This window comes from Dromaius novaehollandiae, chromosome 3 (genome assembly GCF_036370855.1).
Source record: "Dromaius novaehollandiae isolate bDroNov1 chromosome 3, bDroNov1.hap1, whole genome shotgun sequence".
NCBI classification, from domain to species: domain Eukaryota; kingdom Metazoa; phylum Chordata; class Aves; order Casuariiformes; family Dromaiidae; genus Dromaius; species Dromaius novaehollandiae.
In genome coordinates this window covers 3,804,371-3,831,301 of record NC_088100.1, presented here as the reverse complement: position 1 = coordinate 3,831,301, position 26,931 = coordinate 3,804,371, and the positions used below count along the sequence as shown (strand labels likewise).

General features: G+C 42.9%; 1 protein-coding gene across 2 annotated transcripts; it reads left to right on the top strand.

Annotated features, from left to right (window-relative positions):
• Positions 1-4,947: 4,947 nt before the first annotated feature.
• On the top strand, positions 4,948-18,580 carry LOC112991180 (L-threonine 3-dehydrogenase, mitochondrial). 2 transcript variants are annotated; one of them, XM_026113494.2, is made up of 9 exons: positions 4,948-5,014; positions 10,193-10,394; positions 10,772-10,814; positions 12,148-12,218; positions 12,985-13,134; positions 13,240-13,412; positions 14,251-14,341; positions 14,824-15,093; positions 15,333-18,580. In XM_026113494.2, exons 2-9 carry the CDS (start codon positions 10,211-10,213, stop codon positions 15,470-15,472), a joined length of 1,122 nt encoding a protein of 373 aa, XP_025969279.1. In that variant the 5' UTR covers positions 4,948-5,014; positions 10,193-10,210; the 3' UTR covers positions 15,473-18,580. The 2 variants fall into 2 exon arrangements, with proteins under 2 accessions (XP_025969279.1, XP_025969280.1); XM_026113495.2 differs by lacking the exon at positions 4,948-5,014 and adding an exon at positions 7,201-7,221.
• The last annotated feature ends 8,351 nt before the right edge of the window (positions 18,581-26,931 follow it).

The window sequence follows — 26,931 nt, the reverse complement described above, 5'->3', positions numbered from 1 at the left end:
TGTGACCAAGCTGTCACTGAAGTGAAATTCAGTCTCCCGACTTTGGTGGCTCTTTGTGGCTCCTGTGGCACTTTTTGGAAACCACAGGAACTTGTACCTAGAACTAGCAACTCGTTAGTACTGGCTCCTACAGTCTATGGGATATAAGACAATACAAAGTCAAGCCAAAAATCCACTTGCTTATTAACCTGTCTCTTTGACAGTGGGCAACCACAGAGGCTGGTGGAAAAAACATGTGAATGCAATGAGGGATACAGCAATCCTACAGTACTACATCTCTCCATCCTCTCATGATCAGATCATGTCTTGCTATGTTCTCCAATTCACATGGGTCTTCTGAGCCAACCACCAAGTACTGCTGTCAGATCAATATGGTCCTGTGCAGCAACATCCCCAGCAACAAATTTGCTATGAAAATTTTTAGGATAAATATAACAAATCAGGCTATACCACTTTTTTTCCTTTTGTGGAGCCCACATAATTTCCGTCTCTTGACACCCGAGCTGGTTTTGTTTTTCTCCCAAAGATATGTGTTCTATTCCTAAACTGCTACGTAACACTGCCTTTATGGGAATTATATATACATATCCGAGGGCAGAAATTGGGTCTAAACTCACGTATCAAAAAACAGGGGGGTGCAGCAGCAGTTATGAGAGAGCACAAACCAGTATTGCTCTACTGATTTCTGCAAGTGAATGATATGTTCCTAGAAGCTGTGAGACCTGAAAATAGTTTCTTGCAGAAAGACCACATTTTGTCCTCTCTGCTTCCCATCAGCATGGCCTGGCTGAGTCTATATGCTCAAAAGCTGTTCTGCAGAGTTGACCTGCCTGATGAGGACTGCGGCTCATTGCAGAAGTGATTGGCTTTCCTGGGCTACCACCAGATCTTTGACTGCCCAGACATCGTAGCGCTTTATCTAACCATTCTTACACTAGCTGTTCCTCATCTTCACATTGCAGACTCCATCTGTTTTCTTTCTGACTTTGCCTCCTTTCAGCGGCTCTCCTGCATGAACACCTGGTAAGAGAGTTATTCTCTCCTCCGTAGTCTGTGGTTTCCAACCTTCCCACTCCCACTCAAGTCAGTTATGACATGCTCAGGTTTACAGCCCCAGCTGAGAGAGCAGTTCAGCAAACTCCTATGCAACTTCTATCATATCATTTGAGAAAGTCTGTTGGCTTATTTTGTGCAGGGAGATGGGTGTTGCTATTCTGAGAAGAAAGCTCATCTTATCTGCGTACATGGTGTTCTAGGTAGGAGGCCATGCAGAGAACAACAGTTAGTTGAGTTGCATGTCTACAGTAAGCCAGCAAGGACCCCATTGCGTGTTACACTAAAAATAGTGATACTCTCTCTAACTAAAAACTGAAGTAGTGTTAGAAAGGGAATTCATCTGATACCATATATACTGTGCTGGGATAAGCTGGCACTTGCCAAGGGTTTTTATTGCAGACATTTCTTTTTAGGCTGTTTTGAAACACGTGGAAGGTAGGTTTCTATATAGGAGGGAAGTGCAACACTGTGAATGGTTGGTGGATTATCATTAACTTGGGGTCAAAGCTTTTGGATTTCACCCAAACGAACGTGTCCTGTGAGATGACAAGCCCTCTGCAGAAAACAGAGACTTACTGTCTCCTCTTTCCATGTCCTCCAAGGCTCTTTGTGAGGGGCTTTGGAGTTGTGCCCCATGCTTACAAATCCTGCTTCTTCCTTTCTCTCTCCGGGAAAATGAACTTTGTTGAAGCCCCAGCCCCAGCATAGGCATTTTCCCTCACTCTTGTCTCCTCATAGCTTCACTGCACTCCTTTGCCCTCACTGCTGTGAGCCCCCTTACCTTCTATTTTTGGCCCATCATGTTGCCCCCATCTGTCGTACTGCTCCTCCCCAGCCCATGTCTGCTTGGTTTATTTACAGTGAATGTCCTGAACTGTCTGTTCTTGTTTGCACACAGCCCAGCGAAGGGCAATCCCATCTGTCGGAGCTGATAGGCAGACACTCCCCAAATCAATGTGATCAACACTGCAGCTGTGTGTTTCTTGGGGCACTGGCAGAACGTCTTCATAGAAAGGGGCCTTCACTGGCTAAAACTGAGGAAGCCCGGTGACACAACCTGATGTCATGTAGTGCCGGCACTCCTGATTTCCTAGAGTCCCCATCTTGATTTCCTAGACAACTGGTAAAGCTGCAAGTAGCAGGAAGTTCTTAATGAGCAACCAGGAGGGATTATGGAGCCTGGAGCAGTTTGTGCAATGTATTTGGACTTGAATCTGATCCTGTGTCACACTTTCTAAGACTCTTAGCAGTGTCCTGGTGCGCTAGGTTTTTGCAGCCTAGTGAGCAGGGCTGGATATGGGAATCTTATTTCTAAATCAAGATTCCCACACTGTTTCCAGCCAAAAGAGTAGGTGATTTCTGACAGCATAAGGTGCCGCTGGCAGGGGAGGCTTGTAGGCTGTTCCCCTTCCTAGGGAAGCACCTGCGGTGGAAAGACTGAGCATTCCCATGTCTTTCCCGAGTCGAAGGTCTGAGCAGAGTCTTTATCACTGGAATAAATTATTTCTCCTATGTATAACACTGTGACTGCATGGATTAGGAGGAAGTCCTCTGAAGGACAAAAGAGACAAGTTGCTGGCAAACAGGACATCGTGTTTGATGGATCAATTTTATGGACCATGACAAACCTTATATGCAGAGATGCATGATGCAGGATGCATGCAAAAAGGGATGCGTGTCTGCCTGGTTGACTTGAATCCTCCTTTCCCCAGGCTGATCCCCACAAATCTTCTGATTTCCAACAGCAGCCAAAGACCTGCCACAGCTCCAGCCTCCTTTTCCTCCTTACCTCTGCTGAGCTGTACTTTCTAGCAACAAACATTACTACTTTTTTTTTCCTTATCCCAAGCACTTTTATCTTTCAGAAACACAAACAACATTAACTCCCCCAGCAATCTGGAAGAACAAAGGCTTTGAGATAAGATTAGCCTTGGCACAGAGATGTTTATGAGATTTTTTTTTTCTTCCCTCTGGCTGATGAATTTCACCCCTTGGCAGGCTGGTTGGGGGTTGTTGCATAACAGTTTAGTTGCAACTAATTAGCACTAAATTATGTTTGCAGCCGGCATAGTGTCCAGTATAGATGGTAAAGCCAACCTGAGTTTAAAAGGCATCTGGATGAGCTCACGGAAGAGAAATATATTAATGAAAAGTGGCTATAAATAAACTGACTGTAAAGATACCATGTCTGGTTCAGAAAGTCCTTGAGCTGCAGAGCCCAGAGGTCTGCGAGAGTTTTGTGGGGAAACAGCTGCTGTCAGAGACAAAAAAAATGGTCTGGGATGATCTTTGCTTGATTCGCTGTGGTCATTTTTATGTTTTTAGTCCACTCCATGGGAATACACGGTGATGAGCAATACCTGCTCAACCACAGCGAGGAGCAGACGAGGACCTCACAGAGCTTTCCAGAGAATAACATCTAACCACTCTATACAAAAAAGCTATTTTTGAAGGCCAGTTTTCATAAGCAGAATGCTGAGGCACGAGGAAGCTAAGTCAGTAATTTTTTTTTTTTTAAATACTTTAATAATTTGCCAAACGTGGGGCCTTTCTGGTGGTTGGACCCATTTGGTGTTATTTGTACAACAGAATCATTCCTGTGTGGCATCTGAGCTTGTCAAATTTTGTTTCAAAAAGGATTCGTGCTTGGCCCATGTTTACCTTCAAACGCTCTCCTTTTAGCAATTTTTACTTTCTGCATTTGAAGGGTTTCCTGAAGGCAACAAAGCTTCTCTGACCTGGACTTCACATTTCAACATGTAATTTTGAGATATCACCCTATCTTTTGGAGAGTCTGTTGTGACCCACAGCATCTCCCAGATTATAGTCTCTCCACCTTGTCTAATTTATGCTCATAAACATGAGTTAAACTGTTCGCAATGGGGGAGGAGGGAGATAAAGATTTTTCTTTTTCTCTCAAATTTTGCTTTTTTGTCTCTCTCCAAGCAGGTAGGCAAATGTCTAGTACTGTTTTATTCCCTAAGTTCTGCCATTAATTATGACAGAAGATAATTACCACCATCTTGGAGGACATCTGCCTGTGCATCTTCACCATGATACAGCTTCTAATTTTTTTTTTTCTTGAATACCCAAAAGCCTTTCCTTCATTTTAACTTGGGGAAATGCAGCTGCTCTGGAACCTCTGTATGAATCTCTTGGACGTACAGGAATTTTCCACCTGCGCCTGGTTATTGAGCAACCTTGTTCCCGGATAGATCTATCCTGCAGAAGTCACTGACTTGCCATGACTTTCCCTGTATTTGTTAAGTGAAAAGTTTGCTTTTTGGCGCACGGCAAAACACACCGGTTGCTGGCTCTGTCTCCGACCCGGAGGGATTATCATCAAAACTTTCCTCTTGTTCAAGCAGTTGAGAAACAGGTAAAGCAGTAGTTTTACACTATTTTTACAGTGAATCAGGCTTTGCTACATTCCTACCCTCCAGTCAAATCTGAAATTGCTTCGGGGTTGGACATCTTGATTATTTTAGGTCACGTTCGCAAGAGGACAACCCCAGGGTAGGATCGGGCCCAGGTGTCCGGGCTCCCCTTGCCTCACCGAAGGCACCGCAGGCCTTTGCGTTGCCCGGTGATGCCCTTGCAGAGAATCTGGTGTTTTCCCTCCTATTTTCCAGTGTAAATCCTTGTGTTTTGGGGTAAATCCATCACTTGCTTTTTTGCACACAAGGCCTCCAGTAGGGCCGCTTGGACCTTAATGTGTCACTGTCTGGCCTTGGTAACGCTGGCTGTCAGCGCTGGCGGACACGGCGGTATGACGTCACTCATGACAGAGTCACGCTGCCGTCAGAGCATCCCCCTCCCCCGCCCCGGCGGCCGGGCCCCGCCGTGGTGACGTACACCTCCAGCCCCGCCCCTCGCCCCCCGCTCAGCCTATCGGGGCGCGGCGCCGGAGGAGAGGCGGCGAGGCGCGACGCGGCTGCGGGAGCTCGACGGGGCGCGGGTGAGCGAATGAATGAATGAATGGGGGGAGGGGGGAGACCGCGCGCGCGCGCGGGCGGTTGCTGCTCTTAACGGTCGTAACGGTCGCTCCCCTCAGGGGCGGGGGGCGCGCGCCGCAGCTGAGGGCGCTCCCTTCGCGGTGGCGGCGGCAGCGCCTCCCCTCGCCTTGCCTCCCCCAGCCGCCCTCCGGTAACCGCGGGGGAGCCGTGCTGACTCACCGCAGGGGCTGAGGTTGAGGTGGCTCCATCCCTTTGGGGCCAAAAAGGGGGAAAAAAAGCCACCAAGACTCAGAGCTGTGGTCTCGAGTGCTGCCTTGCTCCCTATGGCTTTTTTTCACTCCCCAAATTCTGCTGGTTTTCTCTAGGCCTTGTGTGATGATGCAAGGCCACTAAATAGCTGCTCTTTCATCTCCAAGCCTGTTCCCTCTCCTGGTTTACTTGTGTCCAGGTCTCCTTTTACCAGAGATGTGGTGTGTGGTTACAGGGTTTTTCTTTGTGCATGTGGTTAACTCTTGTCTTTCTGTGCCATCTGAAGAAAGGAGAGCTCCCTTATCCCGGCCACTCCAAGTGCATCATGCTTTTCAGCACCTGATACAATCTGACTCTTTTTTAGTCCTTGGGGTTCAATTTTGGCTGCTTTTCCAAGTAGTCATAGTGAACCTGTTTCTTCACGGCCTCGGCCAAGGATACCGTGTCATCCCCTGGGCTTGCATCACGTACGAAAAACGAACCGCGGTGCTTGTGCGTGCATCAAGGTTATTCTAACTTAGGTTAGCTAACAGCTGTCTGCCACAGCTCGTGCCAGCCAGAGATAACAGGCCCACGTAGCAGTCCCGCCGCACCTCCTCTCTGCCCTGGCGTCCACCGCACCAGGGAGCGTGACGAGGGTCCCGGTACCCCTCTCAAGGGCTCTCTGTACTGGAGGAGTTACCAATGGGGAGCTTAGGTGATTTGGGTCTTTCTGGCTATCCCAGCTGCATCAAGTGTTGTTACTTGAGCTAAGAGTATCCTCTAGGTGTTGCTGCTTGAGAGACCTCAGCTGTGGTCATCTGATGGACTTTCCAGGTGGCAGCACTGGGTGTCAGTGAGTAGGGGTGGCTGTGGGACAGGCAGGTGATGTGTGCTGTGCCTTCTGGATGCCTCGGAAACTTTCCACTCTTGAGCTCTTCTTCATGCAGCTGGAAAAAGTAGACAAGCTTTCATATCCATAAGTCCCCCTTAAGGCTTGAAGCAGAAAAACCATGCATTTTGGAGACAAGTGTGAGTTCAGAACAGTATCTTGGGGTTCACCATATTGGTTTAGACCCTATCTGTGAGGTTGCAAGCAGTCTTGAAAATACCGGGAATTAGTCATCTGCAAGATCTGCACCCTAGAGAGTACCATAGCTTTCTTTAAAAGAGACAAGTTTTAGGCTTCCTTGATGAGCTCTGTGTAGGAGCCTCCTGTGGTAGCTTGGCAGCTGTGCAGCCCCCAGAAATTTTGTGTGAAATTTTGGTTTTGCTGCTGAATTCTCTCTCCTCTGTTTTCTCTGAAACTTAATGTGGGATTTTCCAGATCAAACTCCTGAGGTCCTTATCTTTCTTATCACTGTAATGGTCTGTTAATAACTAATACATAGGGAACTAACTTCTATAAACATGTTTTTGTCTTTTATATGAGCAACAGGTGTTTGCAGTTTATATAGCACTTAGTTGTGAAATCTCACAAAGGAAGAGCAGCTGAATGTTTATTTATTAAATGTCAGTCAATTTTCATGCTGTTTCTCTCCCTTCCCCCCTTTAATCTTCTTATCAATCTTAGAAATTTTCTGGTGTCCAAGGGAGATTATTGCTTTACATTTGAATGTGTGTTTGCTTTATACTAATCCTTTGCACTGCAAACAATTAGTTTAAAAGCTGTCCTTCAGAGATAACCCCAGATTGTATGTTTCTGTTAGTTAAAGGATCTGGTTGCAAAGCTTCAGTTTTCTACCTATCACAAAGTTGCAGACGTTTTAAAATTAAGCAAATGTGAATGATGCGATGTCCCTGGCTGCTGCTGCTGTGGTGTGCACACACCTTTTTTTTTTTTTTTTTTTTTTTTTTTTTTTTTTTTTGGTAGGAGACAACTCCTACTTTCTGTAAGATTTCCATTGGCTTTCAAGAGAGGCAGTGTCCTTTAAATTGCCCTCTCATTTCTGCTTCTGCTCTATTACCCGCTGAGGGAAAGGTAAGGACGGAAAAGGAAAAATTCCCTGGTGTATTGCGTAATCATTAAATACAATGTTGGCTGTTAAATTAGTGGAGTGGGGGAAATAAGTCTCATGTTTTGGGATAGTTTCCTCATTTCACTTAATCTAGAAAAGAATGGAAGTAATGCTTCTATTAGCAGTTTGGGTAATGAATAAAACCACTGACTGAGAAACTAGTCAGAAGGTAATGCAATGTAGCAGGGATCTTCTGTTTGCTTTGTTCTCCCTCTCTGCCCCATTCTTCTTTGGGGTGGTAAGGAAGGATAAAACTATCTTAAAAAGAAATTTATTGACATCAGCAAGAGTCTTACTTCTTTGTTCAGAGCTGTTAATCATGCCTTTAAGTTATCTAAAATAAGAAACCATCATTTTGCAGAAAGTTTGCAATAGCAACTTGGATGGAAAAAACAAATTGCTTTGTGGTAGGGCTAGTCTTGTCTCATGGTTGTTCGGTGAGGTTTTTAAGTAGCACTATTAATTTCTTTACTCTCTGGGCCTTTGCTAGTAGCTTTTAGTATTTAATAGCAAGTTACAATTTTTTTTTCCTTCATATTTGAAATAGGGGAAAAATGCATGTTGTAAGTGGTTTTCTTGCATATGACTACTGCGTGGTGATTTAAGGTTTTTTTTTAGTGACTGATATAAAATGCAATTTACTGATCTGAGTCAGCTATGTCAGCTTACTGATCCTGACTTGCTAGTAAATTTTCAGCTTAAGCCTGTATGTTTTTATTGCAAATGAATTTAGAAAAAACAGACCAGTGGGTGGGAAACTGCTTTCATCCTAGCACAGCATTTTTTATAGCAAATAGGTTTGGTATGTGTACTTAGTTTCTAGAGCTCAAGATGTGAAATGCTTTTTTAGCTACTTTAAGAGGAAGTTTTGCAGAACAGAGATCATATGAAGCTCTCCTAGTGCTAAAACAGCTTTAGTATCCCTTTCTGGAACAAGAAAGGACTACCATGGCTCTTTAAAGAACTAATGCTGCTGATATTTTTATGCTGGTTTGCTAGGCAGAAAGAAACATATCTTATGAGATCCAATCATCTGGATGTGTTTGTCTGTCTTCATGCCTTCTTCCCCTGCTCTTCATCCCTAACTACTTTTGCACCTGTTGGTTGATTTCAGGAAAACTTGATATAGGGACTGAGTCTCAAAAATAGTAAGAGCATGTTTGTTCTGTGAAGGTAGGTTTATAGAGGAGAGGAACTTTGTTAATGCTGTGACTGAAGATAAGCAACACGAGCTGAACCGTACTAATTGACACTAGAGAACTCAGATAGGAAAAAGATCTCAAAACTGCTGCATAACTACTTAGATATCAATTAGTCACCTCTGTAACTTAAGTCTGTACTTTCAGTGCTCAAAGAACAGCTTGTTTGCTCTAGTTCTGTAAGTGGAGTTAAATGTGATTCTGTTGGGTTGGTTTATGACAAGGAATTACGGGAGAGCTGTGCAGAGCCTACAGAAGATTGAGCAATTGCCTCTGTAGCCCTGTGACAGGGGAGGTATGGCTCTAAATCAAGGCTGTATCAGGGAGACTGATCCCTCTAATGGCTTTATGGCTGTTAGGTGCAGCAGAGGCTTGGCTAATCCATTGGGATTCTAATTAGCCACACTTCCCAGTGTGATAAACTGGTAAGCAAACAAGCAAGTCTTAAAAGGGGGGGGGGGGGGGGAAGGGTGGTGCATCTCAGAGTAAGTCGCTTTCATCAATTTTAATGTGTAAATGTGTTTTTTAATAACACGCTGTTTTTCTTGGTCTCTTACTAACCATGTGGCAGGTGGTCTAGCAAGTCTCCTTTATTTGAATAGCAAAACTCCTTAATGTATCAGTAAAATTATCAGTCTTGTGCGTTACCTTAAGTGAAAGGTTCTATTCTTACTAGAAATTAGTGCTGAAATTAATTGGTGACAATATTTGGTGCAGTAATTTCTAGCTATGGCCTTCCTTTTCCCTCACTCTCCTATTCATAATATATGCAATAAGAGTACATATGAGAAAGGAGTTGACAAGATAATGTTAGGCAAGCTACTTTAAAAAGACATTATCATCCGGAGATTTACTCTTTGTATCACTTTTCGGGGGACAGCTAAATATTGTTCAAAAGGGAGATAAAGATTTAAGTAATTGTGTCTGAAGAATTGTTTTTGAAATAAATAAAATGTAATCTCAGAAAAGGCCAGTGATGGATGCATGTGCAATTTCTTTGGGTTATGTTATTCTGCTTTCCCCTTCCCAGTGTGAAAGATTTGGAGAGAAAGAAAACCAGACTTGCATATAGCTCATAAAAATTTGGGGATATTTTTGCAATGTGTTACTGTAAGCAAGCCGTGTCTGACTTTTGTGAAGTAATTAGGACTCTTCATGAGCCCTAGGTAAATCAAAGACTGATTCTGCTTTATTTGCTTCCTGGTACTGTCCATCATGTGCATTAAGTTTGAGCAAAGCAGTATTCTTTAAAGAAATTTACTGTAGTGTCTGGTTTAGCTGAATCATACTTATGCAATACTAAGAAGGTTAGGTTATTTGTGACAGTCCACACAGGTTCACTGTAGGTACTTTTGAGTGAAAGCTTGTAATTGTGGTAGCTGAAACTTGAATTCTGTATTCGACTCCTTTTGTGCTTGAAACTATGGTTTCTAATGACTTTTAAAAAAGGTTAAAAATAATATCATTTTGTCTGTTCACTGTTTATTATACTAGACTCTTTGTGCTGGGGCTGTGGATATTTTCTTGTGCTCTCTGTGGTGAATACCTTACCTCTATTCATCTTACTTCGTAGGCTGCCTCTAGCAGATGCAGCTCTGGGTTCATACATTAGCTGGGGCTTAGATTGCATCAAACTCCTCTTAAACACTCTGTTAGAATACTCTAAAGAGTTTAAAATGTTAAAGAATATGGATGAGTCATGACTAATGATTTTTTTTTCTCCTTGTTCTTGCAGCATATTTAAAGGAGGAAGATGCCAATAGTCAAAAACGTGAGCAGAGCTGTCAACCAGCTGCTTCAAAGCTCTGGTTGTGGATGTGGGATTTCCGTAGTGCCTGTTCGACGTATTGGAATCTCGCCCCGCCAGGTGGCCTCTGACGCTAGCTTTCATTCAGTGTCTTTTTCCCGGTCTGATCATCCCCGGGTGCTAATTACAGGTCAGTGTTTCTGTCATGACTGTGTTCTTGCTCCACCTTCTCAGTCAAGTCCCCCACTCCCTTTTTTTCCTCCCCAGGGAGCAGAATACTGGAATTGAGGGGGAAGGGGAGGAAAAAAAAATCTGGTAAAATCCTCTGGAATGGTAATGATCTTTCCCATATGGTGATAGGATCGGAGTCCCCTGTGAACTTTTGTACTACTTTTATTCCAGAAATCTAAAACCAGTTCTTTGGGTGTGTCCTTGAAAATAATTTTAAAAACTTCTTGGCGTTCTGGGAAGAATAGTACTCTGTTATCAAAATATGGAGTTCCATTATTACATGAACCACATGATATCACTTTTTCCTCTGATCATCTCTTGTCTGTTGTCTTTCAGGGGGTCTTGGCCAGCTTGGAGTGGGACTCGCTAAACTTCTGAGGTATGTCATGATTTTGTGATGTGCTATTAGTGAGGAATCTTTTTTGGGGCGGGGGGTGCTCTAGGTTTCATAAATAAACAGATGGAGTAAATTTATTTGTTATTCCTGTGTTTGGTTTAGGTCTACTGGTATACTTTCTACATGTATTTTGGTCATGATTCCCAAAATAACATAATTTTATGCAAGTGACTAGCCACTGAGTTCAGTTTGACTTTAAATGGAAGTATTCATAATCTGAATCCTCACAGTATGGTCAGTTTTCTTTTTGCTTTTTCATAGTCTAGCAAAATGCTGCTGGATTTGAGTGTTCAATAGACAAAGATTGGTATTTTAAATGGGTACTATGTGGGGAGAAAAAAAGTATAAAAAGCAACTTAAAATATGTAGTATTTGCTAAATACCCAGCTGTTGGGCTTTGTGACTGTTGACTTTTGTCTGGCTAGAGAATTTCGGTTCAGTAGCTTCAGGAATAAAGTGTCCTATTGAGTAGAGCGCAAACAAAAATAAAAATTAGGATATGAGATCTTGAATTTGTTGTGATTTGGTGAAAGATGAGCTGATGCAGCAGACATTCACACTTACCTCTTTTTTATTGTTGTTTTTTGTTTTTGTGGTATCTTTTCAAGAAATGTAAAATGTTCTGAGAACTCTGTCTTGTCTATATCGTTGTTTGCCACCTACTCAGCTCTAGAGTATCAATTGCGTGTAGACAGAGTTTGTAGAGAATTTGAACTATGATGCAAAGTGAGCAAACTTACTGCATTCAACACTGTTTTGCAATTTGAATGTTTTTCAACCATTTCTGTGAGTATATTTAACAATTCTGCAAATAATGGAAAGCTAGAATATACTCTAGCTCCATCAAACTTGCTTTCTAAGTCAATCTTGTGCTGATTAGAACAGCACAAGACAGAGATTACTCATCAGTTGTATTTACCTGTTGATATAAAAGCAGCTGCAGTTACTCCAAGCCCAATGCCATATGCTTTCTGTTGTCTTCAGGGGAGTATGTTATCTTTGGGGAAAATTTTCAACAAGAAGAAGATAGAATGGTCTTTCTTCTGAGTTTATTTTCATATTCTAAATGGTTTGTGTGTCCTGCTGCAGCCCTTCACTGCCGTTAGAAATAGTTTGCTAATTTTCTATGATGCTATACTGAAGTTTAAGAAAACATATATATATATATTTCTTTTTTTCTAGTGCAACAACTGATTTCCTTGCAGAAGTTACTGTTGTTCAGATATTCCTCCTGCTAAGCCAAATAGCAGAATAGCAAATAGCGAATTATCTTGAAGGCTGTGGACTGACTGTACTGTGTGGGTTTTTTATACAGGAAGCGTTTTGGAAAGAACAATGTGATCTTGTCTGACATTAGAAAGCCTGCAGATAATGTTTTTTATAGTGGTAAGTGACTGGGGTGAGCATATGGAAAAAATCATGACCTTACCTCTGATGTCAATAGATTGATCATCGAAATCTAAACGATGCGTGGATTAAATTGAATGAATTGCTGTTCAAAACATTCAAAACTTCTGAATAGTTCCTTTCTGCTTTAAAATCTTGCTAAGACATTGATTCCTTCTGTAGTACCTTCCCTTTTTCTAAACACGAGTTTTTGTGGTTTTCACTGTGTCTTTGTCATTTTATGTTGACCAAAATGAATACTAGAGTTAAGTTGGGCCTGGCTTTTGTGCTTCTGCTGTAAAAACAGATGCGCTTATTCTTTTGGGCTGAACAAGTTGGAAATGAAATTTGTGCTTTTTTTTTTCTATGCTGAAACAATTTTTATGAAAAAATGGCCGTAGTTTAGATTTTTATATTTTCATTGGAGATGTGAATGAGTTAGTTTTCTTCCTCTTTATCATTTAATGATATACTTAGATATTTGAATAGTATATACAAAATGTTCCATGTTCTCATGCCATTGACTGGATAAAACAGGAGTTTTTGGATCAATCTCTTGTTGAGGTAAAGGTAGCAGTTTCTTTTAGCTTCAGCTGTGTAATTGCTAATTTGTTGACCACTGCTGCTGGAAGGTATGCGTTTTGCTCTGCAGTCAAATCTTGAACAGATATGTGGGTAAGAACCAGCAATCTGAGCTTCATCTCAAATATTTCTTGACCTTCATTCTTCTTGGCATTCAATTTCCTATTGGTTCCATTTCTTCTAGGTCCTTTTATCTATTCGGATATCTTGGACTACAAGAATTTACGTGAGATAGTGGTGAATAATCGGATAACTTGGTTGTTCCATTATAGTGCTTTGCTCAGTGCTGTTGGAGAAGCAAATGTCCCTTTGGCCAGAGCTGTAAATATTACTGGTACGTTATTTCGGTGATCTGCAACAACGGTTTCAAGTTCATGACCTCCGCAGAGGCTTGAGAAAATGCAGTGTACATTCTGATAAATCCTGTTTATTGTTCCAGGTTTACATAATGTTCTGGATATTGCAGCTGAGCATAATTTGCGACTCTTTGTTCCCAGCACTATTGGAGCCTTTGGACCTACCTCTCCTCGAGATCCAACCCCTGATCTCTGCATTCAGAGACCAAGAACAATCTATGGAGTCTCCAAGGTCCATGCTGAGCTCATGGGAGAAGTGAGATTCTTCTTTTCTTTCTTTCATGACAGTTCTAGAAAAACCTATTGAGGCTTTGCTTCTGTAAGACTCTGCACTACAGTGTGTGTGTTCCTTCCCCCTATCCTTTCCTTCCTCTAGGCTCTACTACTTAATAGTGCCCTGAGGCAGTTATTGTGCAAAATATGTCTTTATATTTTGTTGGAAGAAGGACAAAAATTTAGAGGCTGGCAAACATCATTTCTTTCCCTAGTTCTCTTGGCTTTGACTTCTCTGCATCATCTGCCAATGTAAACGACATAGTATGAATGAAAGCATACAAAACTTTGTGAAAGCATACTAGAAAATGGGGACTTTTGCCAAACTGAAATAACCTCTCCCTCCTCCTCCTCCTCCTCTCCCATCCCCCTCCCTAAACACCCCCCAAGATCAAAGCTGTAGGATTCTTTATGTGCACAACTTATTGGCTTTGTATTTTTTCATAATCATAAAATTATTAAAGCTAATACTTTATATATACTTTCCTCTCATTTTAATGTTTTATGCAGGTAAAGGTCAGTTCTGGAGGTTCTATTACCCTGAAGTGTTTCAGAAACTTAGAAATTACCAATTTCTGAACACTAGATCTAGAGTCTATGTTACAAGCTGATCTGTATCAAGAATCCATATCTAATTATGTGAATGAAAATTAGAAAAGGACAAGCAGAGAGCTTAGCTACCTGGCAAGGAGTGGGGACTCGCTATTCATTCCTCGCATGGGAAGTTTTTAAAATGGGACAAGCAAATTTGTCTTGTGGAAACAATAAATTGTATGGCCCAGTCTTGATTTCTAAAAGCTGTTTCTCCCTTCCTTCCACAGTACTACCATTACCGATACGGCCTAGACTTTCGATGCCTAAGGTATCCAGGAATTATATCTGCTGACTCTCAGCCTGGAGGGGGAACAACTGGTAAGTGACTTGCTTGTGTCTCTCAGTATCATAAGAATAGCAAACACATAAATCACATAGTTGTTCTTAATGTGTTTGCAGAAATGTAGCCCTGGGCAGTATAGCGCAGCAGCGTAGAGATGCTATTTCAGTAGAGGATTGGGACAATACTTATGTCCGCTCCCAGTTTAGGGCATACTTTTGTAGCCTTTACCTTATAAGGTGATCTGAGGAAGTTTGGGTTAGTTACACTCATTGAGATTAAAATAATTTTTAAAAGGGAATAAACTCTGTTATCCTGCTGCAATGTACAAATGCCAGAATAGCATCTAAGGCTAAGTTGGCTTCCTACACTCTTGCTGTACAATATAAATCATACACAGCTCTTCTGCCAGGTTTTTAGACAGGAAGCTTTGGGGATGGGCTAGGACTGTTGACTGTCATAAAATGAACAACAGATGGAGGCAAATGAGCACACACGTCCATTATCTTTTTTTATACAGATTATGCTGTCCAGATTTTCCATGATGCCATAAAAACTGGCAAATTCCAGTGCAACCTAAAGCCAGACACACGTCTCCCTATGATGTATATTGATGATTGTCTGAAGGCGACTCTAGAGGTCATGGAGGCCCCTGCTGAGGCACTGAGCATGAGGACGTACAACATCAGTGCCATGAGCTTCTCTCCTGAAGAGCTGGCGCAAGAGGTGCAGAAGCATGTCCCTGAACTCCAGGTGACCTACAGTGTGGATGCAGTCAGGCAGGCCATAGGTTAGTATCTACTTCTTTGGTGATGGGTAAGGGAAAGCATTAAACTACCCTATGTTAAGGGCAAAACAAAGTTTTCTTTCTTTTTAGACAGTTGCAAATTGCTGCTGTACAGTTGAAGTCTTAGATTCTGAAATTCTGCTTTAGTAGCTTGCATGGCCAGCGATGACGTATCTTCAAGGTTCAAGAGTTCTTTCTTATACCTCACGTTTTTTGTTGTTTCTTCTTTCTTTTCACTGCAGCTGACAGCTGGCCAATGAACTTTGATGACAGCAATGCCCGGAGAGACTGGGGATGGAAACATGATTATGACCTCCCTGAATTGGTGACTACAATGTTTAGCTTCCTTGGGTCTGACTCCAGAATTGCTCAAGCTAGCTGAAATACTTTGTAAAATGTTTCCAGATTTCCACAGAGGACCAGGAAGAAATGGCTAAATTAGTTAATGATCTTCTGAGTCTTAGAGCATGTCAGTTATCACTTTTCCATAAATAGCAATAGAGTTGGGCAGAAAAATACTGTAGCTGGAATTTACTATTGTTAGATAAGTTAGATAAAATAAGTCATTAGGTACCGTTTCCAGCAATAGCACCGAAGACAAACGTGGAGATCTTGAACTTTCATGTTTAAGTAGCTAGAAAAAAAAAAAAAAAAAGCACCTACTCCTGGCTGATGACTTTCCAATCATTCCTACTGCCTGGTGGTTCTTTAGCAAATAACATGGGCAATATTGTCAAACCTGCTGTTTCAGGCATATTGTACAGAGTTAACTGTTTTTTTGTTTTCTTAGTGGAAGTTACTAGATTGTGGTAAAGGATTCTTTCTTCTCTTTGCCTACAACTGAGAGATTAGTACTACTTCATGTTTCAAAATTGCAGGGATTGTTGCAATTTTAATTTGAAATGAAACTTCGGTTAATAGTTCCTATATATATGTATACACACTACTGTATAAACCTACACTTTTGTATACGTAAGGCATACAAAGTGACATTATTCTTTTAATGTCTATAAATGTGAAGGGAATCAGGACTTGAATTCTCATTATGCTTTAAAAGTACCAGGGTGTATAAGCTAAGCTTTGTCCTGTTCTTTGAAAATGCTGCTGCCTTCAGTTTAACCTCAGAGGTAGACTGGAAAACCTAAGAGCTGTTATGTACATGCAAATCTAGGGCATAATTCTAGGCCTGGGAATAGGGTTATTGTTAATTATCATTACCTTTGGTTTTCCCAGTTGTTTGCCATGCTAGCATGGCAAACGTACTGCCTGGAACAAGTTTTGAAGGTGGGCTGATAAGGTAGACTTACAGTAGAGTCATGTCAGCCTTTGAAATCGTTCATGTTCACTACACTTTTTTATCTGTGCTGTATGTGTATTTTTAGATACCATATATATGCAACTATTATATGCTTTTATCCTCTAGAGAGGAATCCAGAAGCCGAAACCATACCTTCCTCTATTTATTTATTTCAGGGTTTTAATGGCAGCCTTATCTGCCATTCTTGTCTGAATTCATCACTTTAAGTCAACAACTTGAGCTTTTGTTTTTATGTGAAGGATTGATCGTTTAGAGCCAAGAGGCCTAAATTACTGACGTCCATCCCCTTTCTATAAAATGATGGGGATTTGCCGATCTTTTGCTACTAATTTCTAGTTACAGTTAAGGAGTATTCTGCTCATTTGAGTTTCATTCGCAGGAGATTCTGGGATTAATAAGGGAGTCTTAGTAGATGCATGCAAATAAGATATGCCTATTCAGAGGCTACTGAAGAGACTTGGAAAACAAGAAATGACAAATTAGAGATACAGGAGAGCCATTTTATGCAAAATATCAGTTTCTGTGGTGTAAATCTGAGCTATTGGCTACTATTGTAATAGCATGCCTTGAGAAATGGCATCGGGGTACTTTGGTTTTTATTTTATTTTTTTCCAAAGAAAAAATATCTTTCACTTTCAAAATAACTGGAAATTCCTTGTGTGAAGTTCTCTTACTCTTTTTTTTTTTTTTTTTTTTTTTTTTTTCTTGCATACTCCAATGAATCTTGCGGGTGACATGTTCAAATATTTTCTTGCCTACATATTGTTTGCTGTGTTTTCTGTGACAATGCTTTGGTCGTTCTTATTCTGTTAAGCTCTCTGTAACCCTGCAATGTTTCTTCAGTAAGTAGATAACTGACATGACCTGATCTCTGCCTCTTTGTGAGGAAGTCTACGTGCTGCACGGAATATGTTTTCTCATGAAAGGAACCTTCAAATGAAGATTCTGTGGTGAAACCCTGTTATTTTAAACATTTGTTGAACTTTTATCTCTTGGTTTTGTATGTATCTTATACTGTTTAATCTGTTAAAGTATGGATTTCCCGGATATTTAAGCTTGAAAACCTCTAGGGATGTGGCCCATATTGAAACTTTTTTTTACAGTGTTTACATTTATAAAAGACAATTTTTTTTTAACTGCGGCCACTGTGGTAACTATCACATTGTTCAAATGTAGTATTTGGCCCAATGGGCCAGCAAAGTTGGTCTTGATCATATCCTCCCAGAAGAGACTGGCTCAGATTTTTGTCCTCTGCCCTGCCAAAACAGGATCATCTTCCAGTAAACTGTTAGCCTGAGGCATCAAATGAAGTCTTTAATATGATCTCAAATGTCTTGTCCATTCCCGTCTTTCATAATTCACTCTGGGGACTCCTTATCAATATACAGGTATAGAGAGTGTGTGTATGTATACACACATCCACACTCTCTCTTTACATATATATATTTTATATAAACGTAAAGAGTTGTTGATAGGTCCAACTTCATTTCCTTGCTTCAAATGAAGTTACGGGTCTACTACTCCCTTCATTCTAGTCCAAAGCTCGGGTTAATACTAATAAGAATGATGAGCAAAAATGTTCCTTCTTCTGATGTAAACTGTTCTTGGTTGTGGTGTTGCACAAAAGCTTTGAATAGGGTGTTTCAGTGAAGATGAAATTCAAACCTGTGGCATTTTAAGCAAATTTAATCTTTTGCCAATAGTCACTGACTCCATTTAGGAGTAGCCACTTAAGAAACTTCTATTTTGCAAAGTATGAAATAAACCGTATTGTAATAGGCAGTTGTTTGGAGGTAAAGATGTGATAGTTGAGGAATGTGATGAGATATGGCTACGTAGTCTGGTTCCTGTTTGAAATTCTAGTTTTCAACCTATGACCAAAGATGCATGTGTCTTTCCCTTCCCCTGCCCCCCTTCTTTTCCATATATTCCCTGTAACCTCTGTGGCTATGTTACAGTATTTTCTGCATTTTCTGCAATTTGACATGATACAAAATGTATAACTTTTGCTACCACTTTGAAGTTCAATTTTCTGGGCAGAGACTTCTCTCATAACATTTGAGCACTGTAGCTGTTACATTACCTGTTCAGGGAAAAAGATTTTAAGAATATTTTTTCAACTGTTGTAAGCTGTGGATGATGCCTACTCTAATAAAATCCTATACAGATGTGTCCTGGTTTTGTCATCCTCGTTTAAAACACTTAAGAACAATGGTACAAGTGCACAAGGATGTTGCTTAGTGCTGAAGCCTTTTCTTCAGCCGCAGAAGTGAAACATGATATGAGGTATAAAGAAAGATGCAGTTCCCTGGTCTGTGAAGTGACGCTGTGGCTCTGAAATGTTTGCCTGTATGTTGAACTTTCTGCTGATTCTTCCAGTTGGTCTTTGTTGCATACGGTTGCTCAAAAGTACAGTGTGATTAACCTTTAATCTTTGGTGTGCTGCTAAACAGGTGTACGGACTATGCTTGTAGATGACAGCAATCCAAAAAGTACTGGGTTTCAAATATTTCACCTGTCACTTCTAGTTTTCCTAATCCTTTCTCCTGGAGGGAATGAAAAGCCAGTTGGTCTGTCCTCAGCCTTATTTCTGTCCCTCTTTAGATCAGTGTATCCTTGAAATTACAAGAAAAGAACAATGGTGTTCTAACAATAGCTTTAGAAAACCACATGCCAAGAATTTAAAATTATAGGGTCTTCATTCCTTCTCTTCTGTGTAGATCTTTGGTTATGCAACAGCTGAGTAGTGTTGGTCATCAGGAGAAGTTTGTACATGCATGAGCGAGAATGAGGCACATGTGCTCCAGGGTGTTCTTTCCATAACTTATCATCGTGGACCTACCCTGCCTCATGAATTGATGATTAAACACTCCCTTCACATTAAACAAGGCCTTTCCCTCCTCCTACACTTATGCTTTGTAATGGTGGGAGCTTCTTGTTGTGGAGGAGGCATTTCATTTAACCATGATTTAGTGATTAGTGTAGCCATTATGTTTCTTGCAGAACAGGTGCGGATGCTAGAGCACCACACTCTTTCCAGCTATTTCATTTTGGTAATTAGTTTGACTCGTGTTTACACTTGCCCAGTTTGGCTTCTGCAAGCACTTCAGGTGCCTGTGCCTCATTGAAAGCTGCTGTAGACTGGGGAAGGATCTCCATTACCTTTAAGGTTCTTTGTCAGGTCCTGGGAAAAAAAAAAAGTATTCCATTATTCTTATTTTCCCTCTCTGTTCTTCAGAGATTTAAGAATATTTGACTTTGCAGTCATATTCATGCAATGACAATGGAAGCCTCCTATCGTTTTTGCTTTTGCTTCTCAGATTTATTTCTCCCTTCTGTTACTGATTTGTCTTGGAGTCTGTCATTGACTTCATTGCCTTCGCTTCACTGTTATACCTGTTTAAGAGGAAATTCACAGATCTGTAGCAATGCTGACACCGTGGTGCTTGGTAAACATACAGTAAAAAGCTTTAAACTAAGGAACTCTGTTCCTTCTCGTGGTGTGGCTGCTGATGGTGTATGCTTATTTAACTTCCCACAGGTTTTGAAGTCGGTACTGAACTGTGTGTGTCTGTGGCAACATGCTGTTAATACCTAGACTACTGAATTTGAAACAGCCTGCAGATCCTTTCTGATGTGCTGGAAAATCACTCTGCAAGTCTGGGGCAGAACTGGAAATTGAGCCTGAGTCTGGTTTCTATTGCAATGACTTATTCCTAAAATGTCAGACTTCGGGACTTATTTTGTTTCAGTCCATACAAATGCAGCTGCTTTCAGCTCTTCACTGCTTAAGATAGTAGGGAGAAGTATAGAAAAGGAGGAACCTTCTTCCCTCAGAGATATGATGCTGGGGCTATACCCAGTTAACCACTTTGTGCTTTTGGAAGATTTCTCGTTTTGCTCCTCAGGACAAGCAGTGTCAGGTTTTAATACACCGGTTGCCAGGGGCTCTGCCTGCCTCTGGGGAGGAGAAGTCAGGTCCAGGGACATGGGGAGGCGAGAGATCCAGCCTTTGGGGTTAGCCAAAGGGTGCTGAGCGTGGATCTGCAGGTTTGGGATGCCTGCATTTCACCTCCCATTCATGAAGCCACGTGTGAGGCTTCAGGCAGGGTGGAGGGTTTTCCCTGAGTTGCTCGAGGCGGGTTGTTTCTATTTTAGAAGAACGGGCACTTGAGTTGTGAACCTCTGCCCTTCTCCTGGGGGCTTGGAATAGACAAGCATTCACTAGACTAGACAAAGTGCTCTTCAGACTATTTCAGGCTTCATACCATAATTGTATGCGATTCTAAATTTGTCGCAGGTCTGCGTGCCTGCAGCACGCTGGAGCTGAGGGGGCCTGTGGCGGGTGGGTGGAGGCGTGTGCTTGCATGTGCTCTTCGGGTGGCAGGGGCTGCATCACAGGAGTGATTCTATTGCTCTCTTTCCTTGCTGTGTTTCATTTCTGTTGCCCTCGGATCACTGCATACGGAAATGTTACCTACTCTTCAAGCCAGGCCCAGCTTCTAGGCTAAAAGGAGATGTTTAAAGATCACTGTAACCTCATACAGCAGTGAAGAAGAGAGTTGGTGCTCACAAATGACTCTTCTCAATGGAAATAGGGTCTACTGAAAAGACGCTTATACTTCATCAGTGCGATTGAGGACCCTAAATTTGAAGTGGACATTGATCAGCCAGAATAGAGATCTGCTTCCTGCACCTGAGACTACAATTAAGAACAATTTAGGAGGGTCTCTTTCAAGCTGCCTGGCAGTGATTATCTGCGCATATCTGAGGACTCAAACCAGAGGAAGAGCAGTTTTGTAAACTGAGGTCACTTAGCAGTGATGCTGAGCTGGAGCAAGCGTAGGTTCCTGGAGAGAAGGTGCGGTGCACAGGTTAGCAGTCAGCTTTGAGGGGGTTTCATGCTTTTTGGCCCCCCCCCCCCCCCAAAAGAACTGAAGCTAAGTACATGTGATGTTGCCCCCCCCCCCCCAAAAAAAAAAAAAAAGGTCCCTGCAGTAGAAGAGAGCTAAAGTGTGAGATAATTTTTCTGCCAATCTTGGTAGAGCTCTGATATCCTGCCAGGCGAAGTCCTACAAATGGATAAGTATTTCCCCTGTGCTTCCCTTTCCCCTGTACCATCCCATAATGTGTAGGTCCCAGCTCATTTATCTCACATCCTTCCAAGGGAGCTGTGACCTTCTTCAGCCACTGTGAGGGCCCACCAAGATCTTCCTGAAAACTGCTGGAGTTATTCCCTGCTAAATGCTTTTCTGACTGAGAGTGCGAATTAAAAAAAAAATACTGATTTCAATAACATTTCATATGGAAAATGTATAGGTTTCTTATAAATGATATTTTTGAGTGGAGTCAGAAACTTCCCATATAGATTTTATTAGAACAGGACGTTCAGTTTTACTTTTCCAGCACAGCCTTTTATCTTGAAATGTGTTTCATCTCAGAGGATTTCAGACAGTGAGAAATTCCATTCCTTTTCTGATCCAGAAGGCATTTCCCTAGTGCAGAAGTGCTAATTTCTCTAGCTTCCATGTCTTCCCAGGCAGTTTAAGCAGATTGCATCTGAGCGCTGGGAAAACGCAGAAACCCCTTACAGAGCTCAGTGCTCGAATGTCTTATTTCTTTGCTTTACTGTAGTCCCTTTGATCTTTAAAGACAGAGCAAGCCCCACCCCCCAGTGCAGGCACAGGGTGAAGAGATCATCCTGGCCCTAGAGCTTTAAAGTCTTACTGTACAATGAGAGGTGGATATAGATAGATGGCAGAGACTGGAAAACTGGGGCTTGGCATCACATTTGGAGGCAGTTAGAGCTGGGTGGTTCAAAGCCATCTCTGCATGGCTCTTCTGAAGGTTTACAGCATGCAAAACTGCCGCAGGAGAGGTTATTTCCTAGCACAAACATAGCCTTGGATTTCTCAGCCACACTTCTCCAGAGCAGCTAATGAGAGCCCTTTGCGTGAGCTTGTTCCCAGCCTGTGCGGTGGTTCTGGATGTCCCTGGATCCTTGACTTGCATTGACTCTGTCACTGTCCTTAGAAGGGAAGCAGCTGAGGGTTGCGTGGTGTACAAGTCCCTCTCAGTTTGGGAGTGAGGAAAATATCTGTGGAGCAGGGAGGGGAGTTTTGGGGAGGGGAAAGAGCAGTGTTTTACCCAATTACAGCTGATGTATGTTCTCTGTACATTGCCTACCAACCCCTTCTGCATCTTTGCCTTGCTGCAGGATGCTTATCACATCCCAACCTGCCTTGGGCCAGGGCAGCCTTTGCTCCCAGTCCTGTGGGCCTCTGCAGCCCCCTCCTTGGCAGGGGAAATGCCTGGGACCATGTTCTCGGTAGGATAAACACATCCCTGGGCATTTCCCTCGCACAGTGAGGTCACACCATGTTGTCGGACAGGTGGGGTGATGTTTGGACCAATCCTCAGTAGAGGAGGTTCTTGGCAGGGGACGTCAGAGTGCAGCTCCACGGTCACTAGCAAGCCAATTTTTGGCAAGAAAGGCCAAAAGCATTGCTGCAAGGATGATTTCTTCCTGTCCATCCTATGCAACAGACACTTAATCTAACTGGCCTTTTAGTGATGCCAATTTAAAGAACCATCGTTGGTAGAGCTGTCATAAGTGCAGCATCAGAGGAGACAAAGCAAAGTCCAGAGTTCATCCGTCAACCATCCACTTCCCGTTCAACCAGCACTGTCAGCTCTTTGGATACGAAGCCCAAATGTCGTTAGAGTTGGTGCGTTTTTAAAGCCCCGCTTCCTGGAGTCTCGCAATTCTCAGAAACTCACAGCAGATGGTTTCACAACAATCCCTACATTTCTGACCTTTCTCATTTTAAGGAAAATAATCTTCTGAACATGAATATACACTATATGAGCTCAAAAATCTGTAAGTAAATTGAAAAAGACCCTAGGATTTAATATTGTATTATTATTTATAATCATCATTTATATTTTTATAATCTTGTTTAATTCAGTGGACTCATTTTTTTCACTCAGTGGCTGTAGCAATATTTGTACATTCCCCTGGTAAATACAGGAATTACACTGTAATTCCTGTAATCTCTCTGATATGGCTGGCCAATGTTCACTAAATTGTGCTGAACTGTTAAAATGACATTTTCTTTTAGTGTCTTACATGGCACTCATCGCAGAGTATCTGAGTGTGTTTAGTTACGCACAAATACCGTCCCGAGGGTGCAGTTTCATGGAATAAGTGGTTTATTGAGCTCCAGCACTAGGCAAACCTGATTTAGTATGGATTTGTGTCTTGCAGCTGATTGATATTGGTGTCTAATAAAAGTTCCTATAGTTGATATAATATTCAGTCTCTCTCTTGTGGGTTGATTCTCTGGTGCCTGATGAAGGATTAGGCTGAAAGGGCTGCCCCTTTCCTTAGTGGAGATTCTAAGCAAGCTGTTTATCCCTTACCCATTGCCTGACTTTACAAGAACTGGTAGCAATGTGGTATTTCTGCATTATCTAACTGGGAGAAGAAACAGCACACAGAGAAACAGACCCAGATGCTGTAGACTTCATTTCCATGTAAAGCCAGGCTGGAATAATCCTGGAAAATGAATATATTGTTCTCATTCCACTGGTTTCAGGCTTTTTCACAAAGTAAACTTTTCATGAGTTTTTAATGAGATCAAAAATGTTCCTTTTGCAAAAAGACAGCCCTTCCCTGTGCCTGTGACTGGCCCCTCCTTCCCACGTGCACACACATATCCCCTCCACACTCTTCCCATTGTATTTGTCCTTGAAGAATGCAAAGGAAGGGAGGGCAATAAATGAAACAGAGCAATTTCCATTTTTTCCAGTTGCCCCTTTTTTGTGTCACCCCCTCCTCCCTGCCTGAGTACTTGGGTTTTTCCACACTTACATGTGCATTATACAGGTCTGAAGCTGTGCCAAGACCCAATGTGTGTCAAAGTTTGCCTTATTGAAGCCAAATGTACCTTGGGAACTGGGAATGACCTCAGTTTCTCCTGAAATCTCTTCCCTGCTCAGAAGTGATATGAAACCTGACATATATATATAAAAAAAAATCCCCAGTCAGGCAACAACCATCTTTACTGATGCGAAAGGGCAGGAGGAGAGTCAACAAGGTGCAGGTCTGAGCCCAGGGCAGCTGGTTTTGCAGCTAGTCTCTCTGTTGTGCTTGGAAGAGGGTGAATCATGGCCTGGCTGTTTCGTGGGGCAGGGGATGTCCTAAGGCAGGGCTGGGAGGGTGACAAGCCATGCCCTGGGGTCCCATTCCTCATTGCTTGGGTCAGCTTTGGTTACTGCCGCCTGCCTCAGTTTCCCCGTCAGCCTGCACAGCAGCCTCCCTGCAGAAGCATCCTGTCGGAGCTGTTACTGATGGGGAGCAGAGCATGCTGATGGGGACTGGAGGAGTTTGCACCCAGGACATGGTAAGAAAATGGACTCTGGCAAAATCCAGGCTCTTCCTAGGAGCAGCAGGACCCCAGGACTCACTGGGGGCTCAGCATGTCCCCCCTATCCCTCCACGTCATTGCCAGCGTGTCTGTCCACCCTTCCCTGGGGAACCCAGCTCCGCACGCCCAGCTGCTAAGGTTCAGCCCTTGGTTTGGCCAAGACGGCACCATGGTACCACCTCTTTCAGCCCTTATGAATGAATATTGCCTTCTCCATTAACAGCAGAGGAATCGCAAAGCCTCATCATGACACGTCAGAGGACAGAGCCTGCCCAGAGGTTTATTCAGCTGCTTTTTCTGCTGGCTGGCAAGAAAACCGCAACACCTTTATTTCACGGGCCGTCTGACTCCAGTCTTACCAGGTGGAAAGACTGCCCCAGCCGTCCCCCAGAAGCGGCATGTTCTCACTCGAGACGTGCCGCAGTGGATATAACAGATGTCTGAGCTCCTGGTGACCCAGGGCTGCCCAGTGGTATTTGCTCTGCTGGCAGCGCGTCCTGGGAATCTGCACCAAGAGCAGATTTTCCACCTCCAGCCTCTAAACTTTGCAACACCAGCTGGGCCATTTGCCCGAGATAACGCTGAGCTTTCGGGAGAGAGCGGAGGAACATTTCACCTCCATCCCCAGACGTGCACGCCTGCCGCTGACCCCTCGGTTCCTTGTCTGGCAGGAGAGCGAGATCGGTGAGCTCCACGTTGTGTAGAAATGGTTGTGCCTCAGTTCTTGGGGACCACAGCCTGGTCCACACAGTGCACCTGTGCAAAGGTCCAGGGCAGTCTGGAGGGGTTTGACTCTGTAGTGACTGCAGTAGAGACACGGCCACCGTGGCAAAGGGGGTTGTGGCAGGGAAGGGCAGTTACACAGTGCAGAGGAGGAAAAAGGCATGGCAGGACTGGGAACCCAAGGGCATCTCCCCTAGGGATGCAGCAGGAGTTGAAGGGCAAGCGATTTTTGGAAAATTGTTCTGCAGTTCATCCCAGTCTACAGTCCCTAAGCCTTTTCCTAGGTCCGTGGGATAGGGTATATCCTATATCCATGCCAGGACCACACTAAGGAGTGCTTGGTTTGACTCAGCATGCTTAACATTTTTTTTTTTTCCAGAAATAAACTTTGCCCAAATGCATCATTCCCAATTTCTCCTTAAAAGGTTTCCATTCTGTGGGTGAACCATCACCAAACTTGGATTTTTTTTTTTTTTTTTTTTAGGGATGTCTGAGCTGCTCAGAGCTGGCACTCATCACTGTTGGCTCACCCATGGCTTGGGCTGAGGAACAGTCCGCCCTCCTTTTGGGCTCAGCCATCAAGCTGCATATCTAACCCTTGTGCACATCAATCTTCTGCTTCCCTTGGCAGAAACAATGGAGCAGGGGTCTGCTGCTTGTCCCCACGGTGGAGCTTTTTCCATCTGTCCTGTGTCCCTCTCCCTAAAGCATTCAATACTCAGTGAACTACTTAAAAAGGCTGAGTGGAGAAGAGGTGAAGACCCCAGGTAACTTGGGCACTGGACAGTCCTGGAGTCAGCAACAGCTGAAATGGATGTGCAGTTGGGATCCTGGAGTGGGGAGCAAGGAGGTGGCGGGGAGACATGACCTTTGGCTGTTGGCCCCTAACCTGGCATTTCGGATTTCCCCCCCCAAAATGCTGCCTAGGCAGCATTTTTTCCAGGGAGTTTCTGGGCCTTGTGGTCACCGGTGGGAAATGGTGATCTGAGCCCTCTCCCAAAAAACCAACTGCACGCAGCATCCCACTGCTGCACATGTGAATCGAGGCACTGGGGGTGCCCTGCACCTTCTCTACAGTGACAGCGCAGGGACAGGCACCTCCAGAGCCCAAAGCAAGGTCAACATGTTTGAATGGCAGGGAAGCCATTAAAAAACATAAAAAGCAGGAAAGCATCCAACTTTCTTTCCACTCCATCATCAAAACAAGGTGTTTGGGGAAAAATATTTGTGACACTGAAGCTGGCTTGTTTGTTTTTCCTCTTCAGTTTTTTAATTTTTTTTGGATTTATAAAAGAAGTCGTAATTTGGATCTTTTCAAAGTACACATTTTCACTATTTTCATTGCCTTTTTTTTTCCTGTCTGTTGGTAAA

Excerpts from the sequence above, each read along its gene's own strand:
- LOC112991180 (XM_026113494.2), top strand. The coding sequence starts at position 10,211 with ATGCCAATAGTCAAAAACGTGAGCAGAGCTGTCAACCAGCTGCTTCAA. Across the intron at positions 10,395-10,771 it reads TCCCCGGGTGCTAATTACAG|GGGGTCTTGGCCAGCTTGGA; the intron begins GTCAGTGTTTCT and ends GTTGTCTTTCAG. Across the intron at positions 15,094-15,332 it reads TGCAGTCAGGCAGGCCATAG|CTGACAGCTGGCCAATGAAC; the intron begins GTTAGTATCTAC and ends TTTTCACTGCAG.